The 19,172-nt window shown below is 39.8% G+C and overlaps 1 protein-coding gene, 1 long non-coding RNA gene and 1 other non-coding gene across 6 annotated transcripts in view; 1 reads left to right on the plus strand and 2 right to left on the minus strand.

Annotated features, from left to right (window-relative positions):
- The window catches only part of ILRUN (inflammation and lipid regulator with UBA-like and NBR1-like domains), a 113,119-nt gene that overhangs the window by 59,805 nt on the left and 34,142 nt on the right, over window positions 1-19,172 (minus strand). For 2 of the 4 annotated variants that reach the window (XM_032253466.1, XM_032253465.1), the window contains exons 2-3: window positions 8,459-8,613; window positions 509-706 (exon numbers count right to left, since the gene is read on the minus strand). In XM_032253466.1, the coding sequence (XP_032109357.1) occupies window positions 509-706; window positions 8,459-8,613 (353 nt within the window). The remainder of the gene's footprint in view (window positions 1-508; window positions 707-8,458; window positions 8,614-19,172) is intronic. The other 2 variants (XM_032253468.1, XM_032253467.1) reach the window with 1 other exon arrangement.
- The window catches only part of LOC116533649, a 24,578-nt gene continuing 9,626 nt past the window's right edge, over window positions 4,221-19,172 (plus strand). Inside the window, exons 1-3 of the long non-coding RNA XR_004261386.1 lie at window positions 4,221-4,230; window positions 11,419-11,429; window positions 18,050-18,054. This is a non-coding gene — a long non-coding RNA (uncharacterized LOC116533649). The remainder of the gene's footprint in view (window positions 4,231-11,418; window positions 11,430-18,049; window positions 18,055-19,172) is intronic.
- On the minus strand, window positions 6,939-7,042 carry LOC116533748. Its single transcript, XR_004261430.1, has one exon. It is a non-coding gene; the product is annotated as a U6 spliceosomal RNA (small nuclear RNA).

Here is a 19,172-nt window from a genome sequence, read left to right on the forward strand (position 1 = left end):
AAAAATAAATTGGGTTGAAGAGTAAATGGAAAATGTGAAAGAAGAGACAGTGAGTATAGATCACTGCTCAAAAAGTTTGGCAATAAAAGGAAGGGAGTGAGATATGTTAGCAGTTTGACAAGTAGGTTGAAAGAAGTATGCACATTTTGTGCATTATCTGTTTTATATGACTTGTGCCTAGAGACTTTGAGAACAAGTACTGCCTTCAGTATTATTATAGCATCTACCAGTTTATATAAAACAACAGCATTACTAAATATTTATTTAGAATGCAAAATATAATACCTCGTACAGGCCACTAAATTATACTTATATTCCTAGAATAAAAGAAGGAGCACTAGACTAAATCAATTAGTCATAAAATGCAAATCATTTATCTGCATGGGGTGACTGTTAAAAAGAGGCCATGCCCTATTATACAATTTGACAGGCTCTGTGAGCAACACTGGGGATGTTGTAAGATGTTACCTTAATTCCTTCACCCTGGGCTGCACAAGGACATACTCACCTCCATAGTAGAGTCCTGTAGCAGTGCACATCCGCCACTGTCCCTGATACATTCCTGCTCTGCTGGGGCTGCACATCTGGACGCTGACATCTGCAATCTCTTGGGGCTCTAGCGATCTCACCATCACCATGTTCACATGTCCAAATTGGTCTCCCCCGACATATTTAAGACAAACCCCTGGAGGCCAGGCCTCTGCCCCTGAGTTCAAGCAAAAGAAAAAAATGTTAGGCAATCAATGGTCCTATGCTGGGTGTAGTTTATTATGAAACTATGTAGAAGAGGCCTCTTTCTTTGTCTCACATACACACATAAACCTAACCACATACACCTGAGCCAAATTATTGTCTCACACAACTGATCAGAAGAATTATCAGAACCAACAACCTCTGACCAATAGTTTAACCCTATGAAGAAGCACATAAGGCAAACGCAAGGCAGTTCGTCAAGACAACATGTGTTTCAGGTGACCACAGGGAAGGCCACACATCACACTGAATCTGTAGAACCTAAGAATGATGTCCATGAAGAGCCATGGAGATGAAGCACAGGCCACGTTTAGGGAATATCTCTCTCTACTAAAAGGTAACACATGTCCATTTTCACAAACAAACTGATTGTTGCCAGTTTTTTGCACAGAAACAAGAGGATGAAACACAAGGAGTAATTTCAGTGGTAGTATTCTCATTTTAAAATTGCTTTTTGCCTGAGGTATGATTTTTCTTCTGGGGTCCCTAACTATAAAATACTCAAGAGCTCAAGAGACCACATGAATAGAAAAGGCAGTAAAAGTTTAGACCTCATGTGGTGGTAAAATGTAAACAATGGGGTGATCTCCCTGATAACATGAATGATGAATGAACTGTGGTCACAGGAACAATGACACCAGTGGAGGTACTGGGAATGGCAACACAGAGACATGGTTTTGGTAGAAATAATTTTCCTCCTTCGGAAATGTCAATGATCTTATTTGGTACCTATTCATTTTTTTCCTTTTTTTTTCCTTTGAGACAGAGTCTCACTCTGTCACCCAGGCTTGAGTGCAGGGTGCAATCTCCGCTCACTGCAACCTCCGTCTCCTGGGCTCAGACAATTCTGCCTCAGCCTCCTGTGTAGCTGGGATTACAGGCATGTACCACCACGCTCAGCTAATTTTTGTATTTTTAGCAGTTTCACCATGTTGCCCAGGCTGGTCTTGAACTCCTGACCTCAGGTGATCTGCTCACCTCAGCCTCCCAAAGTGCTCGGATTACAGGCGTGAGCCACGGCACACAGCCAGTACCTACTCTTGTGTACCTATTTTCATGTGACTGATTCATGACCAATCTATGTTTTGACTAGTTCTCACTAGTCAAGCAGTATAGGTAGCCACACAGTGACTAGATGTGATCTTTCCTGTAAAGTCTCTCCAATATGCAGCAGTTCATATACTCCTTTTTAACTGTAGACAGAAACCTCATCTTTTTTTGGAATATATATATTCATTTAAAAAATAAATCACTGTGAACAACTGAACATGGTAGGATTCTCAGAACAGAGGGTGCTTGTAATTTCTCTCCTACCAGTACTCTAAGCTGCCTCAGTTCCTTGCTCTGGAAGAGCCTAGTTTTGACATACCTAATGGCTCACTACCGGAAAGGAACCAGACAGAGAAAGGCAACCAGAGTTCTACTGCTGAGATCTCAGCTTCATTATGCATGGCACACTCTATGCTCCTCGAGTCTTAAAGGGTACCAGCTAAAGCAGTGGCCACTATATTTTAGCATACCTTCTTTTAAAAAAAATCTGCCAACAAAATGCCCTAACTTAACCCTATAAAGGGCAACCACTGCTGGTGGAAAGGTTGTGGATGAGATACTGACAATCCATGCAATTTATCTTTTTCATTTCTAAGGTGTGGCAAAAGCACATTTGACTTACAATAAGCAGAATAGTAGTTGACACGAAGTACCTCAGAAAATGTCAGTCTCTTTAAAGACCAAGATCCAAGAGAAAAATTATACTACTATCATGGGGCTGAATTCATAGTTATTCTTTAAGATACACAGATACACACACTTACACATACACCTGCAACAAGATAATGTCTGTTTATATGAAAATCCAAGAATGCGCCTGTATTTTGAACTTAGAAGAAAATAAGGTAAACCAAGACGGTGTGAAAAAGACTTAGCTCTCCTGGGCAGACAACTATAGCAGCTGAGGTGATTGGGTCATCTTAGCTGTGCAAAAGGAGTGCTGCCATATTCCAGAGAAACTGAGTTAGTCGCTAAAACATTAAATGGGTAACATTAAACATTAGCATTTGGCTAGGGTCCTGCCCTTCTTGGTACTCCAGATAACTAAATCCTCAGTGGAGTATTAAAAGAGCCTCTGGGAAAAAAACTGGAAGACTTATCTACCAACAACTCTTAAGTGTTCACTGGCTATGAAATGAAAAACCAATCATCTGTCTTCTGAGTGTTATCAATGATACATATAGTTCTTACAGCCACAACTATCAGGTCAAATAACTCTCAAAAGGTACTGATATAGAAGGAAGGGAAATACCAGTGAGTTGTCTGGACTATACTAAGCATACCTGAAATCTGAATTTGAGAAATATAATAGAACTGGGCTCCAAATTAAGTCTCAGTTGCAAACTGGATTAATGGGGGCTAGATTTCTATCTAGAAGAAAAGAAACACTAATCTGTGTTTTATGACGTTCCTAGTTAAGTATCACAATCAATTATATAATTAAGGCTGTAATCCTCCAGATATAAAATATCACTTTATTTTTTAAAATAAAAAGTAAAAACAAAAACAAACAAAAAAAGCCTGTCATGTTACAATTTTGAGATGGTAGCGAGCATCACAAAAATCAAAAGTCCAACAGTCCCAGAAATCCTGGGACTTACTAAGTATATACAATTACAGAAATAGTCTGGAGACAGTAAGGAATATCCAAATAGCAATGCAGAAGACAAACCTTAATGATGATCTCCTTTTTAACCCTTATAAGTGTGGACACTGCATTTCATATTAAGCTCCATGAAAGCAGAAACCTTCATCAATCTTGTGACCATTTCTCCCTTGTACCTAATAAAGTGACTGGAACATAATAAAATGTGTTGAATGAAAGAAGCGAAATTATCTTCTCTAGAATCATATGAAGAAAAAGGTAGAAAGCTAACTATTTTATGGCACTAAAAGAAAAATGGGGGAACTAATTGTTCTTTCTCAAGTTCTCTTCCCATCCCTTTATATTCACTTCTATGAAGTTCAAAAAATAAAGACAACTCTGGTTCAATATGCCCAAGATACCCTCTAATATGACAGTCGCAACTATTTCACCAAAGTCAGAGAAACACTAGGGTTATCATAACATGCTCAGCTTAATATTCACTACAATTGTACAACAGAGCATGGTAGCATAATAACTGAGAAGCTTTAGGTACTAGAGTAAAGGGAATTCTGTCTACTCAGATCTTTGGAGGGAGAGCTTCACATTTTCACTTTAACTCCCAAGGTTTCCTGCTCAGGTTTACTAAGTTTCCAATATTTCTACAGTGACAGAAGCCTGAATCCCAGAATTCTGCATCTATGTTATTAAATGTCTCAGTTCTGTTTTTGCATGTCTAAATCTAGGAACTTAAAAAATACTAGGAGTTTAATTTTACTTATTTATTTTTATTCATTTATTTTTGAGACAGAGTCTCACTCTGCTGCCCAGGCTGGAGTGTAGTAGTGCCGTCTCGGCTCACTGCAACCTCCACCTCCCAAGTTCATGCAATTCTCCTGCCTCAGCCTCCCAAGTAGCTTGGATTACAGGCACCTGCCACCATGCCTGGTTAATTTTTTTGTATTTTTAGTAGAAATGGGGTTTCACCATGTGGGCCAGGCTGGTCTTGAACTCCTGACCTCAGGTGATCCACCTGCCTCAGCTTCCCAAAGTAATGGGATTATAGAGCTGGGCCACCACACCTGGCCAGCAGTTTAATTTTAAACAGTGTGTGACATCTTGCCTTCTTCGAGAAAGCTATTCAGACAACTACATTTGGTTCCTATCAATCTCATCTGTTGCATATTTGAATGCCCAGCATGCCTAAAACATGACAAGACAAAAGTACCATGAAAATTGTTATTTATGTAGCTCTTTCAGTGAGTGCTTATTTCTTAGGGAGGTTGTGAATGAGATTAAGACAGCCAGAGGAGAAACAGCCAAGGCCTGCCCTACTTTTATGTTACTACTATATTCACAGAAAGAACTCAGGCCAGATTAGGATGATGCCAAAGAACTTGTGCACATGCATGTTCTTCCTCTCTTGAATAACATGCCTGTTACTCAGTTCTGGGTGGACAGATTCTCCTTAACCAAATGGAAAACATCCAATTTATAGATATAAAACTACTCTACAGCTGAGTGGACAACTTCCAGAAGAAAAGAAAACCTATTTATGCAAAGCACCTCAAAAGATAAAATCTCTAGCAACTGCTACCTAACCTTTCAAGACCTGTTCAGGCACAAGAATGCCCTTTTACAGGAGGAAAGAGATTCAGAGGCTGCTTTAAACTGAAGTTACAAAGCAAAAGCAGAAGGGAAAAGCAGTCAGGCCCACCAATTTTGTAAGTCAACGTAAAAGGTAGGCTTTGGGGGTTCTGATTTGACATTCTAACTATTACATATCAACCTCCCCAAGCTCCCCATTAACCCAAGTAACAGTCTAGTAAGTAAGCAGATATATCAAGAGGCTTTTTTGAAATATAAAATGGTTAGTCTGCCACAAGATGGTATGTAAAACATTTCAACAGCACTAACAACTTTCAGTATTTAAAAACACTGAAGAGCTCACAGAAAGCCAGGCCATTTTCACTGTTTTCACTATAAGTAAACAAGGTACTGGCTTCACTTTAAAATAAACAAATAAAACTTTTGAATAAGTCATACTTTCCAAACAAACTTCATTTACTTAAAAAAGAAAAAAATCTCATGGGTAGGCTCCGATAGCTTTTTTTTTGAGACAGAGTCTGGCTCTGTTGCCCAGGCTGGAGTGTAGTGGCGCAATCTTGGCTCACTGCTGCAACCTCTGCTTCCCAGGTTCAAGTGATTCTTGTGCCTCAGCCTCCTAAGTAGCTGGGACTACAGGTGTGCAACACCATGCCTAGCTAATATCTTGTATTTTTAGTACAGACGTGATTTTGCCGTGTTGGTCAGGCTGGTCTTGAACTCTTGACCTCAAGTGATCTACCCACCTTCGCCTCCCAAAGTGCTGGGATTACAGGCTTGAGCCACTGCACCCAGCCCTCCAAAAGGATTTTTAATCAGTAATACAACAGGTTTTTAATTCAGAATAGAAACATGATGAATAAAAGCTATTATAAAATAAATTGTTGGTATTTTTAAAAGCAGGCAAAATTAAGCAAAGTGAGAAAGAAATTAGGCAAAGTAAAGTAAATTAGACTTTGAACAAGAATTTCAAGACAAATAGAAAATATGGCTATTTTCCTCTGTTACCATGTACCTCCCAAACTACCACTGTTACAACTAAAAAGGAAAGAGAGAGAATGAAAATTTGACAAAGTCACAGGAGTCCTGAGTCATCTATAACATCGGGTAAGTCTAGATTATGTGTTTGGTCAATGACACACTGAAATTTCCTCCAAAGGAGAGTTATTTCTAAATAAGCCAAAAAAACTAAGAATAACAATTCAATTTGGTACATTCTTACACAAAAGGCTAGTCTAGCCAGTCTCTCCCCATCATAAAGAACCGAATTGGAAAGAATTGAAAAGTAAACCAAGTCAATAAAAGGTCACTTTTACAGGTTTATTTGAGTCTCCAGAGTTTTAAATTATCTCATGTCAAATTAACTTGCTAGACAGGGCACCCCCACAATCACATATTTTTAGTTAAATACTAACTCTTTTGCCTAGTTTTCCATCTCTCAGAATTTGCCTAGAAGTTCTCATTAATAATAAGAAAGTTAGAATACCCCCAGCCAGTCAACGTAAATTATCATTAGATGTGACAAGAAATACTAAACCCAATCCCTGCCCCCAAAAGTCATTAGAAAATAATTTAAGGCCAGGTGCAGTGGCTCATGCCTATAATCTCAGCATTTTAGGAGGCCAAAGCAGGAGGATCGTGTGAGCCCAGGAGTTTGAGAACAGCCTGGGCAACATAATGAAACCCCATTTCTACAAAAAATTTAAAAAATTAGCCAGGCATAGTGCAGTGGCTCACACTTGTAATCCCAACTACTCAGGAGGCCAAGGCAAGAGGATCACTTGAGCCCAGGAGGCCAAGATTGCACAACTGCACCCCCAGCCTGAGTGACAGAGTGACACCTGGTCTTGAAAAAAAAATTTAGACACATATATAGACACTATTTTCAAAGAACTATGGTTAACTTATTTCCTTTTTTTAAATTAATTTATGTAAAATTAAAAAAATATATATGGAACGCTTCACGAATTTGTGTGTCATTCTTGCACAGAGGCCATACTAATCTCTGTATCATTCCAATTTTAGTATATGTGCTGCCGAAGGGAGCGCTCGTTTTTTATTATTATTATTTTTTGAGACAGAGTCTCACTCTATGGCCCAGGCTGGAGCGCAAAGGCATGATTTCAGCTCACTGAAACCTCCACCTCCTGGGTTCAGGCAATTCTCCCGCCTCAGCCTCCCAAGTAGCTGGGATTAAAGAAGCCCACCACCATACCCTGCTAATTTTTGTAATTTTACATGGGGTTTCATCATGTTGGCCTAACTAGTCTTGAACTCCCGACCTCAAGTGATCCCCCAACCTTGGTCTCCCAAAGTGCTGTGATTATAAGCGTGAGACAAGAAAACCAGCCTATGGTTAACTTATTTCTAGTTTGTCTTAAAAAGAGGCTGCAGTACATCAAAACAATGTTTTTCTTATATATATTATTTTTATTTTTAATTCTTTTTTATTTTTCAGTGTTTGTAGAGACAGGATCTCATTACGTTGCTAAAGCTGGTCTTAAACTCCTGGGCTCAAGTGATCCTCCAGCTTTGACTTGTAAAAGTGCTGGGAGGCCATGTGCAGTGTACACACATGTAATCTCGGCACTTTGGGAGACCGAGGTGGGAGGATCACTTGAGCCCAAGAGTTCAAGATTAGCCTGGGCAACACAGGAAGTCCCCATCCCCACAATTAAAAAATTAGCTGACACAGTGGTGCATGTCTGTGGTCCCAACTACTTGGAAGGCTGAGGCAGGAGGAACGCCTGAGCCCAGGCGGTCAAGGCTGTAGTGAACCATGATCACACCACTGCACTCCAGCTTGGGCAACAGAGCAAGATGCTGTCTCAAAAAAAAAAAAGTGCTGGGATTCTGTGTGTGAACCAACACACCCAGCCTGTATTCTTTTTCTTAAACCAATAATTTCTCTGTCTCCTATTCTGAGCAAATTCCCATATTTCCTACCCTATTTTTCAAAGTAGCATTAATGACTCAGATAAATTTCAGAGAGAATCATCCTTGTGGCTGTAAAAATAAATAAATAAATAAAATGAGCTTTCAAAAGAACAGATGCTCGCAGCTCTTTCCAACTACCTTGTTCTATTCAAGGATATACCTCCCTCTAGCCTGCTGGAAATGACTGGAAGATTAATTAGAGCAGAAATAAAGTGATGAAGTAAAACTGTACAGGTGGAGACAATACTCCATCATACACAAGTCCAGTTCCTAGTACCAAACCAATATTGGATTGTGTTTAGATGCCATTAAGTCATAGGTGGCTTAGAGGCATGAGACATAAATTCTTCCCCCTACTTTAGAGCAGGAGACACTTCACTAATGTTTGGTCATCACACCAGGACAAGAAAATGCTACATATCATGTGTAAGAAAAAGCTCCCAGTTACACAGTCATATATATAAGCTAAAACATCAGTATTAAGAAAACGAAAACTAGGCAAGGGAAAATTGCCCATTTTGTACTTACCAGAATTCTGGATCCGCCATGTTTTCACAAACTGAGTATCAGGAGGTATTGACTCCCCTTCTCCTATGGTGACATCTTCAACAAAGGACATAGAGGGCACACTGATGTTTGGGCTCTCAAAGTCATAATAGGCGCCAATTGCTGCTTGTAGGTTCCTACAAAAAAAAAAAAAAAAGAGAAAAGGCAAAAGACTTCAGTACTATCCAGATGATATTATTCTAATTGTTAAACAAAAGGAAAAATCCTGTTTCTTAGGGTTTGTCATAGAACCTGAGGCTCCTGGTGTACAAGTCTTTAAAGCCTTGTATTCTGGCTGAGGAACAATAGGAAAAATACCAGGACCAACAAATTTGTGTATCACTTTCTCCCCACATAGAAAGTAACAAACATTACTAACATCAGCAACAGTATGAGGAAATCTCCCTTGTTACCCATAGGAAATGGGTAAAGAAATCAATTAAAAGAGCACAGTATAACTATGGAATTCAAAGAAGCACTACTTTTTGTTTTGTATTATTATTTTTTAATATTAAAAAAAAAAAGAGAGAGAGAGAGGTTTTGCCATGTTGCCCAGGCTAATCTTGAACTCCTGAGCTCAACTGATCCACCCACCTCAGCCTCCCAAAGTGCTAGGATTAATGGCATGAGCCACTGTGCCCAACCAGGAGCTCTACTTTTTAAAATAAAATAATGCATGCATATCATTTGAAAAGTTTCACACAAAGAAAACCATATTATCTTTTTCCCTCAACACACACAGACATAACTGTTCATATTACTTTCTTTTTTTTTTTTAATTTTTTTTTTTTTTTTTTAAGATGGGGTTTCGCCATGTTGGTCAGGCTGGTCTTGAACTCCCGACCTCAGGTGATCCGCCCGCCTTGGCCTCCAAAGTGCTTGGATTACAGGCATGAGCCACCACGCCTGGCCATATTACTTTCTTAAATATCCTTCCAGAACTTTCTTACACACAGTCAAGCAAGCATGATATACCATCTTGTTTTCCTCCTTTTTTATACAAAAGGTAGCATAATATACAATGCCCTTTGCTTCATTCTCTTATACTCTATCTTGAAGACATCCCTGTGTTAGCACATAAAGAGGTTCCTCACTGTTTTTTACAGCTGTAACTACTATACAGATGGATTATCATTTAACCAGTCGACTTTTGAATTAGTTTCCAATCATTAACTCTTCCATAAATAAGCTTAAGCACACACAGTTTTTTATACACGCAAGTGCATTTGTGAGATAAAGTCCTATTAAGTGATATGGCTTGGTCAGAGTTCGTGGTTTTAATAAATATATCCAAACTTCCCTCAATAAAAGTTGTACACTAATGCTTCCACCAAGAATGTAAGAGTGTGCCTATTTTCCCCACTTGCTCATCAGTGGTTTTTCTCTAACATTTTGGATGTCTCCCATTAATAGGTTCAAAAAACAGTATCTCAGTGAGATCTTGAGAGGTTGAGTACCTTCACGTTTAAGAGGCACTTGTAGTTTCTTTTTTGGAAGTATCATTTGGTAAATGTTGGTGTTCTTTTTAATTACTCATAAATCCCCTTTCATCAGAAGGAACTACCAAGCACATAAACCAGAGTTTCCAAATGAACAGAAGCGCGTGATTGTCAGCTTGGCTGATCAGTGCCAGAAACCAAGGGCCACTAAAGCGTTTCAGTAAGCTGTGTTCATTACAGAGATCAAGGAAATTGTTGGTAATTACATTAACTGCTTCTCTTCTGGTCTTACTCAAACGAATGACATCATCCCCACTTCCCACACTATACAACAATCCAAACTGCATGTTTCTAAACATAATCCAACCATAAACCAATGAATTCACAGAGCTGTTTTTAATTATACATAAACATAGCATGAAACAAGCTCTGACAGTACACAACTGATCAACAGAAATGCTAGTAACAGCAAATAATTTTCTGCTGGGGGCCTGCCTGCTCCTCCAGGTGCTTGCAGCTGCCGGAAAGGAAGGCTATATTTAGAGCAGGTACCTGAGGTCAAGCCTCATGCAATGGTGGCCTGACATTATTAGTCAGTAATGACTGGAATTACAATACCAATCGCCTGCCTATGTATGGTATGTGTGCTTGATAACATTTACATATAGAGAGCTGGGCTGGGGCCAAACTAGATCTCTTTGCTTGACTCTTCAATACAAAGGCTTGGACTTTTAGTCTTTTCAGCAGTTTCCTATCTAGCTCACAGAGATCTTAAGTGAAGGATGTTTGTGGCTGGTCAAACTCGGAGAAGTCTAGCCCTTACCATCCACAAACAGGCTTAGAAGTACATCTGGAATTAGCATTATACTTAGGGATCAGGGATAATATGGGAGAAAAATAAGCCTAGTTTGCAATTTGCTCTTTTGAAAACATTTTGGAAAAGCTGTATGTCTACCTTTTTGAAAAGAGAATATTTTTTGCATCAGGTCTTCAACAAGTAGCCTGCTAAATTGTTTTCTGTTCACTTGGCTTTAAAATATGTTTGGGAGTGAAGAAACTATTTGTGCACTCGGGACAATTGCCAATTCTCATCCCCAGCCTGTGTCATATTTCACCCCTTGGCTCTGCTATCAGGACAGGACTTCAAGACCACTGCAGTAGGAAAACTAGTAAGTGGAAAAGTCAAGCTACCCAATTTAAGCAGATCCATTCCTATCCTCAAATATCCTTTCACACATTTCCAACTTACCCTACAGTCAAAGCTTATTTGTATGTGTATTATACAGGTAATTTAGCCAGACAAAGATTAAGAAACATTTTAAATCCCAAACTGAAACTGAAAGCAGCGAACTGGAATCCTGGCAGGAAGCTGGAGAAGAGAATGACAAAGCAAATTCATTTCCCAAGGACAAGGCAGAAAGTGGACTTTAGCCCAAGTGATCTAACCCATCAAGCAGGTACACAGCTATAAATGTGGGGTACACAGCTTCTCAGAGTTCAGAGCATTTAAATTAGTGGCCCACTAGGCTGAGCAACAGCAAGCATAGACCAAACAGCTCCAATTCAGTGTCAGAAAGCAGACATGACAGCAGGTATTCTTGTTCAAAACAACATACTCAGCTATTATTAGCCAAAAAGAAATTCTTCATGAAATGGAGCTGGCTGAAGTGATGGGAAAAGAAAAACATTGACCCAGCATTTAGTGTAATCTAAAAGTTTAAACTTCCAGATTCCTTCAGTGTTTCTGCTCAAAAAAGTTTTAAATCTAATTTTAGATGGTTAAAAGTACCCTGAAGAACAAATGGAGGCAATGTAACAGTGAAAACAAGCACAGGTTAAGGTGGATGGTGGTGCCAGGTGCAGTGGCTCACGCCTGTAATCCCAGCACTTTGGTAGGCCAAGGCGGGTGGATCACTTGAGGTCAGGAGTTTGAGACCAGCCTGGCCAACATGGTGAAATCCCGTCTTTACAAAAAATACAAAAATTAGCTGGGCATGGTGCATGCCTGTAATCCCAGCTATTTGGGTGGATGAGACAGGAGAATCACTTGAACCCAGGAGACGGAGGTTGCAATGAGCTGAAATTATGCCACTGCACTCACTCCAGCCTGGGCAACAGAGTGAAACTCTGTCTCAAAAAAAAAAAAGATGGATGGTGATTATAGTTGCACATTGCCAATATAGCTAATGCCACAGAATTGCATACTTTAAATGGTTAAAATGGTAAATTTTATGTCATGAAGATTTTACCACAATTAAATAATTTTTTTCAAAGGGTATGGTCTTTAGGCCGGGTGCAATGGCTCACACCTATAATCCCAGCACTTTGGGAGGCCAAGGCAGGCAGATGGCCTGAGGTCAGGAGTTCAAGACCAGCCTGGCTAACATGGGGAAACCTTGTCTCTACTAAAAATACAAAAATTAGTTGGGTGTGGTGGTGGGCGCCTATAATCCCAGGTACTCAGGAGACTGAGGCAGGAGAATCACTTTTACCTCAGAAGGAAGAGGTTGCAGTGAGCTGAGTCCGCACCACTGCACTCCAGCCTGGGCCACAGGGCGAGACTTCATCTCAAAAAAAACAAACAAACAAAAAAAAAACAGTGTGATCTTTAGAGTCAGCTCCAATCCTTGGCTGTGGGGGCTTTGAGCAAGCAGCTAAGCCTCTCCATCAGTTTTACTCATCTGTAAAACTGAGTTGATACCACCTATCTCATTATAAGGTTGGCTGTGAAGGCTGCTGAGGCAATGTATGCAATTGTCCTAGGTTGGCAGTCATTCATTCAACAAATATTTAATGAATAAGCATTTATCCTTATGCTAGGCACCTGGCCTGAAGCATTGGGGATACAGCAAATTGCAAGACAGGCATGGCCTCTGCCTTCAGTGTTTATAGTCTATAGCCAACCAGGGACTTTCAAACAAAGGTAATTCCAAATGCCTCTCACTCAGAGGCTATGGGCCCAAAGCAGCTTTTCCTGCTTAGGGTGAAAGATGGGCTTGGTACACAGCATAGTTTCAACTACACTGACAATGAAGTTAACCTGAACTGGAGAAGAATTTGGTGACACTGACATGTTTCCTAATGAAATACAACTTTGTTCAATCTTCATTTTATAGTTGAGGCTACTGAGGCACTGACAGGTGAGGTAATTTGCCCTAGGCTAGGCAATTAATAGAATTCAGAGCCACACCTATTCAAAAGTTTTAACTTACCCAGAATTTTCCAATTATATAACACTCTGAACATCTGATTTTCTTAACATACTAATTACCATTATGAATTCTATAAGTGAGCTGTAATCCCCATTAAACTGAATTCTTTAAAGAATTAATCTTGCAGCAGGGCAAGGTGGCTCACGCCTATAATCCCAGCACTTTGGGAGGCCAAGGCAGGCAGATCACCTGAAGTTGGGAGTTTGAGGCCAGCCTGACCAACATGGAGAAACCCCGTCTCTACTAAAAAATATAAAACTTAGCCAGGCGTGGTGACACATGCCTGTAATCCCAGACTCGGGAGGCTGAGGTAGGAGAATCGCTTGAACCCAGGAAGTGGAGGTTGCAGTGAGGCGAGATTGCACCACTGCACTCCAGTCTGGGCAACAGGAGCAAAGCTCCAACTCAAAAAAAAAAATCTTGCATATATTCACAAACATAGAACATTTATTTTTGTAATATATATACATGCATAAGGCAGTCTTATGAAGAAAAACCATCTACATACTTATATATGGCCAGAAACATCATCCAAAAATATGACAGTAGAAAACAGTTAAGAAAACCAGGCCGGGCGTGGTGGCTCATGCCTATAATAATCCCAGCACTTTGGGAGGCACAGAGGCAGATGGATCACTTCAGCCCAGAAGTTTGAGACCAGCCTAGGTAACATGGCAAAACCCCATCTCTACAAAGAAATACAAAAATCAGCCAGGCATGGTGGCATACACCTGTAGTCCCAGCCACTCAGGGGGCTGAAGACTCAATCCCGGGACGTTGAGGCTGCAATGAGCTGAGATCGCACCACTGCACTCCAGCCTGGGCAACAGAGTAAGATCTTGTCATTAAGAAAAAAAAGAAAAAGAAATAAAGAAAGAATGCCATTAGCTCAGATTCTCAAGGAAAAAGAAAAAATAGATACCTTTTTTTTCCATTCTCTGAATTGCATTCAAAAGAATGCAAATTATTTATGAGAAAAAGAAAACTACCAGCCTTATTTGGACATAAATTTAAATGGGAAACAGAATAATGAACCCATCTTATCAGGCATGAACAGTAGCATCTTAGGGCTTCAAGAGACAGTTATCCTGAACCACAGGTTTTCCTCACCTGGGGTATGCCAATAATACGGCTACTAAAGGCATGTACCCACCAAGAATCACGAAGACCTTACTATCTCTGAATGACCAAAAAGGAATTTGGCCAGAAAAAGGCTCAGCAAAATAGATGTTCTTAACCAGGGCCTTCCAACATCAATGTGACAGGAATCTAACATGGAATACTAAAAAGAGGGGCCAAACATTACATACCTATAACTACTATGAATTTTGAAGCCTGGAAAGAAACTAAGACTTTCACTGAAACAGAAAGATGAATGCAAATAGAGAATTCAAGTTGGGCTAAAGACAACTGTCAATACTGTCAACCTAAAAATGTACTCATGGATACTCTTTAATACGTGAAGACAACTAGAAAAAATAATTTGTGGAAAATTACATTCAGAGGAGGGACCAAGTTAATATCAACATTTTACTCACTTCTTAGAGCCCTATGGAGTCTAAAATTATTTCTCCTCTCTTCTTTTCCTGGCTATTTATTGATCCATCAATTTTATTACTTTTTAGAACTGGTCCTTATAAGTGTCTTCAGCAGCTAAACCATGTTCCAAGTAGAAAATAAAAAATAAGTACTCTGCCACAAAAAAGAAGGAAGTGGTAGCATTGTTTTATTATTGTATTAGGTAATAATAGCACATAGTTATGTATGAGAATATCCTTGTTTTTAAAAGTTACATGCAGAAGCATTTAAGGATCAAGGGTCACATAATGTCTACAACTCTCAAATGGTTTTTTAAAAATCCTATATAAGGAAAGAAAATATGACAAAAATGTTAATCATGTGGAATCTAGGTGGTAGGCACAAGGCTATACACGCTACAATTCTTCAAAATGTTCTTTAAGGGCTGGGCACAGTGGCTCATGGAGGTGAGGGTATCCAGAAATTTGGAATTGGAACCGAGAAAGTTTCTCTCATAGTACCTGGTCTATAAATTACACATTTGAGAGCTCTGGACAGTCATGGCTCTCTTCAACAGAGATAAAACACCCCTGCAAACATATAGATAAAATACACAGAGAAAGAAACCTAAAGGTATTTCAAGTCCTTGAGTCTAGCTGTTCCTGAAACACAAACACATTTCTGTCCTTGGGTTCTGTGTAACATAACAATATCTATTCTTAAATACACCCTTTTATCATTATCTAGTTTGAAGTTTGTTACTTTCAACATAATAGGTCCAAATTAGTTCAAAATTGTATAATGTCTTGTAGGGTGAGTTTGAGTGGAAGACGCAAAGCCAATTGAAAGACACAGAAGAAAAGCTGGAGCACTAAGTTAAAACTTATCAGATCTAGCAATTCCACTTCTCAGTATCTAAGAGAACTAAAAGCAGTTCTAAAAAAGAATATGCATATTCAGAGTAGTATTATTCATAATAGTCAAATGGTGAAAGCAACCCATGTGTCCACTGACCAATGAACAGATAAACAATATGTAGCTTATATATGTAATGGTATATTATTTAGCTTAAAAAAGTAAGAGAACTCTGAAACATGCAACATTATAGATGAATCTTAAGGATTTTATGCTAAGTGAAATAGGACTGTCACAAAGGTCAAATAATTATATGGAAAGTGGGCAGTTGTTTAATGAGCACATAGCTTCTGTTTTGCAAAATGAAAGAATCTTAGAGATTGGTTGCAACATGATGTGAATACACTCAACACTCTACAGAATGGTACACTTAAAAATGGTTAAGACGGGTAGGGCATGGTGGCTCATGCCTGGAATCCCAGCACTTTGGGAGGCCAAGGTGGAAGGATTGCTTGAGCCCAAGACTGGTCCAGCCTGGGCAACATAGTGTGATGTCATCTCTATAAAATTTTTTTTTAAATTAAAAATTAGCCAGGCTAGCACTACACAGGGTGGTGTGCACCTATAGTCACAGCTACTTGGGAGACTGCAGTGGGAGGATCCCTTGAGCCCAGGAGTTCAAGGCTACAGTGATCCCTAATCAGGCTACTACACTCCAGCTGGGGTGACAGAGTGAGATCCCGTCTCAAAAAAAAAAAAAAAAATAAGATGGGAAATGTAAAGTATATTTTACCACTAAAGGACCAGGAATGATGGCTTATGCCTGGAATCCCAGCACTTTGGGAGGCTGACGCAAGAGGAACAGTTGATGCCAGGAGTTCAAGACCAGTCTGGGAAAAAAGTGAAGCTGTCTCTACAAAAAATAATTTTTCTTTTTGAAAAATTATCCAGGTATGATGGCCTGTGCCTATAGTCCCAGCTACTCAGAAGGCTGTTATCATACCACTATATCCCTGTCTGGGTGACAGAATGAGACACTGTCTCAAAAAAGAAAATGAAATCTGAATTTATTCCTAAAATGAAAGAAGAGCACCTAAAGGTTTCTAAAATTTTTGTCTTTAAAATTTTAAACTTAGGCTGGGTGCAGTGGCTCAGCACTTTGGGAGGCTGAGGTGGGTGGATCACCTGAGGTCAAGAGTTCAAGACCAGCCTGGGCAACATGGCAAAACCCTGTCTCTACAAAAAATACAAAAATTAGCTGGGTATGGTGGCAAACACCTGTAATCCTAGCTACTCAGGAGGCTGAAGCAGGAGAATTGCTTGAACCCAGGAGATGGAGGTTGCAGTGAGCCAAGATTGCACCACTATACGCCAGCCTGTCAACAGAGCAAGACTCCATCTCAAAAAAAAAAAGAAGAAAGAAAGAAAGAAAAAGAAAGAAACAAAAATTTTAAACTTAAAAAACAAAAAAGAGAGAGAGACAGGGTCTCACTATGTTGCCCAGACTGGTTTTGAACTCCTGCGGCTCAAGTAATCCTCCTGCCTCGGCCTCCCAACACGCTGGGATTAATAGGTATGAGCCACCCCATCCAGCCAAGGTCTCTTTAAAAAGCAATTTTACGAAGGTATAATTTATGTAGCATAAAATCCACGCATTTCAATTGTACAATTCAATGATTTTTAGTAAATTTACAGAACTGTACAACCATGAACATGTTTAGAATATCATATTTCAGAACACTTTCATCATCCTACTAATGTCCCAGTCCCTGGAACCTATGAATATGTTAAGTTACATGGCAAAGAGTAATTAAGGTTGTTAATCAGCTGACCTTAAAATAGGGAGATTATCCAAAATTATCCAGATGAAACCAGTGCAATCACTTCCTTAAGAGTGTAAGAGGGAATTTAAAGAGAGAACTGAGAAACAGCAGTGTGAGGACTCAGCTTTCAAGGAGAAACAGGGCCATGAGCTAACGAATGCCTGTGGCCTCTGGAAACAGGAAAAGGCAAGAAAAGAGTCTTCAAAAGGAGCAGAGTGCTGATGATGCCGTGATCTTACTGCAGAGCCCATTTGAACTTCTGACCTCCAGAACTGCTAAAATTATAAATGTGTGTTTTTAAGTCACATATTTTGTGGTAATGTATCACAACACCAAAAACTAATATACTGGATGCACATTATTTGAAAATATTTATCATAACAAGAAAAACTATGAATATGAAAGCAGAATAAAGACTGTAATTAAAATGGTGATGTTTTATGGGTTTTTGGAGACAGGGTCTCGTTATGTTGCTCAGGCTGGTCTCAAACTCTTGTGTTCAAGGGTTCCTGTTTTCTCAGCCTCCTGAGAAACTAGGACTATAGGAGCACAACACAGCACCCGGATCAAAATGGTACTGTTTTCTGCTGAGTCATTTTCTTCCTAATAACTCTGCTTCCAAGAACTCAATTTGCCATCAAAGATACATATTTAGAAATAATTTCCATTCTTGTTGCCCCCTGAATTTAACTGTCACAGATACTTTCTGAAATGGGAAACAATCAGGTTCAGTGTTAACCGAAATTTTTGTAAATGCTGAAACACTGGCTCAGGAGAGACATGAAAATCTATGATACCCAGAAAGTCCCAGAATGTCAAACAAAATGTGATTGAGAAAAAGCTATCTTTATAAACAAAATGTCTGTAGTTTATCATTGCTCATGAGACTTTAGCAAATGGTTTAAAATAGCAGTTATGAAATAATCAGGTAAATCTATAATGAAGTATGGCTTTCAAAAGTTTGTTACCTAACAGGGAATAATAAACCTGTAGCAGTCAACTGTATCTCATCCTGGTCAAAGAGCTATTTTCTAAAACACACCAGCAACTTTTTGTTCTGTTTTGTTTTTTGAGACAGGGTCTCTAAGAGCTGTCACCTTGGCTGAAGAGTGCAGTGGTACACTCATAGCTCACTGCAGCTTCGAACGCCTAGACTCAGGCAATCGTCCTGCCTCAACCTCCTAAGTAGGAATACAGGTGCTAATTTTATTCTTTTTTTTTTTTTTTTTTTTTTTTTGGCAGAGATGGGGGTCTCAAGCTAGGCACGGTAGCTCACGCCTATAATCCCAGCACTCTGGGAGGCTGAGACAGGAGGATCACTGGAACCCAGGAGTTCAAGACTAGCCTGTGCAACACAGGAAGACCCCATTTCTACAAATCATAAAAACATTAGCCAGGCTTCGTGGCACAGACACCTGTAGTCCCAGCTACTCTGGAGGCCTGACCCCTGGAGGTCAAGAATGCAGCAACGTGTTACTGTACCACCGCACTCCAGCCTGGACAAGACTCTGTCGGAAAAAAGTACCAAAAAACAAAATTGTGAACCAACATTCTATCCTCTTGTTTCTGCATACAGTGAAAAATGCATAGGCTTTAAAAAGAAATGCTACACTGGGCCGGGTGCGGTGGCTCACGCCTGTAATCCCAGCACTGTGGGAGGCCGAGGCGGGTGGATCACGAGGTCAGTCAAGAGATCGAGACCATCCTGGTCAACATGGTGAAACCCCGTCTCTACTAAAAATACAAAAAATTAGCTGGGCGTGGTGGCGCGTGCCTGTAATCCCAGCTACTCAGGAGGCTGAGGCAGGAGAATTGCCTGAACCCAGGAGGCGGAGGTTGCGGTGGGCCG

The sequence above is a fragment of the Sapajus apella genome, unplaced genomic scaffold, assembly GCF_009761245.1.
Source record: "Sapajus apella isolate SASKATOON/1434 unplaced genomic scaffold, GSC_monkey_1.0 scaffold83, whole genome shotgun sequence".
NCBI classification, from domain to species: Eukaryota; Metazoa; Chordata; class Mammalia; order Primates; family Cebidae; genus Sapajus; species Sapajus apella.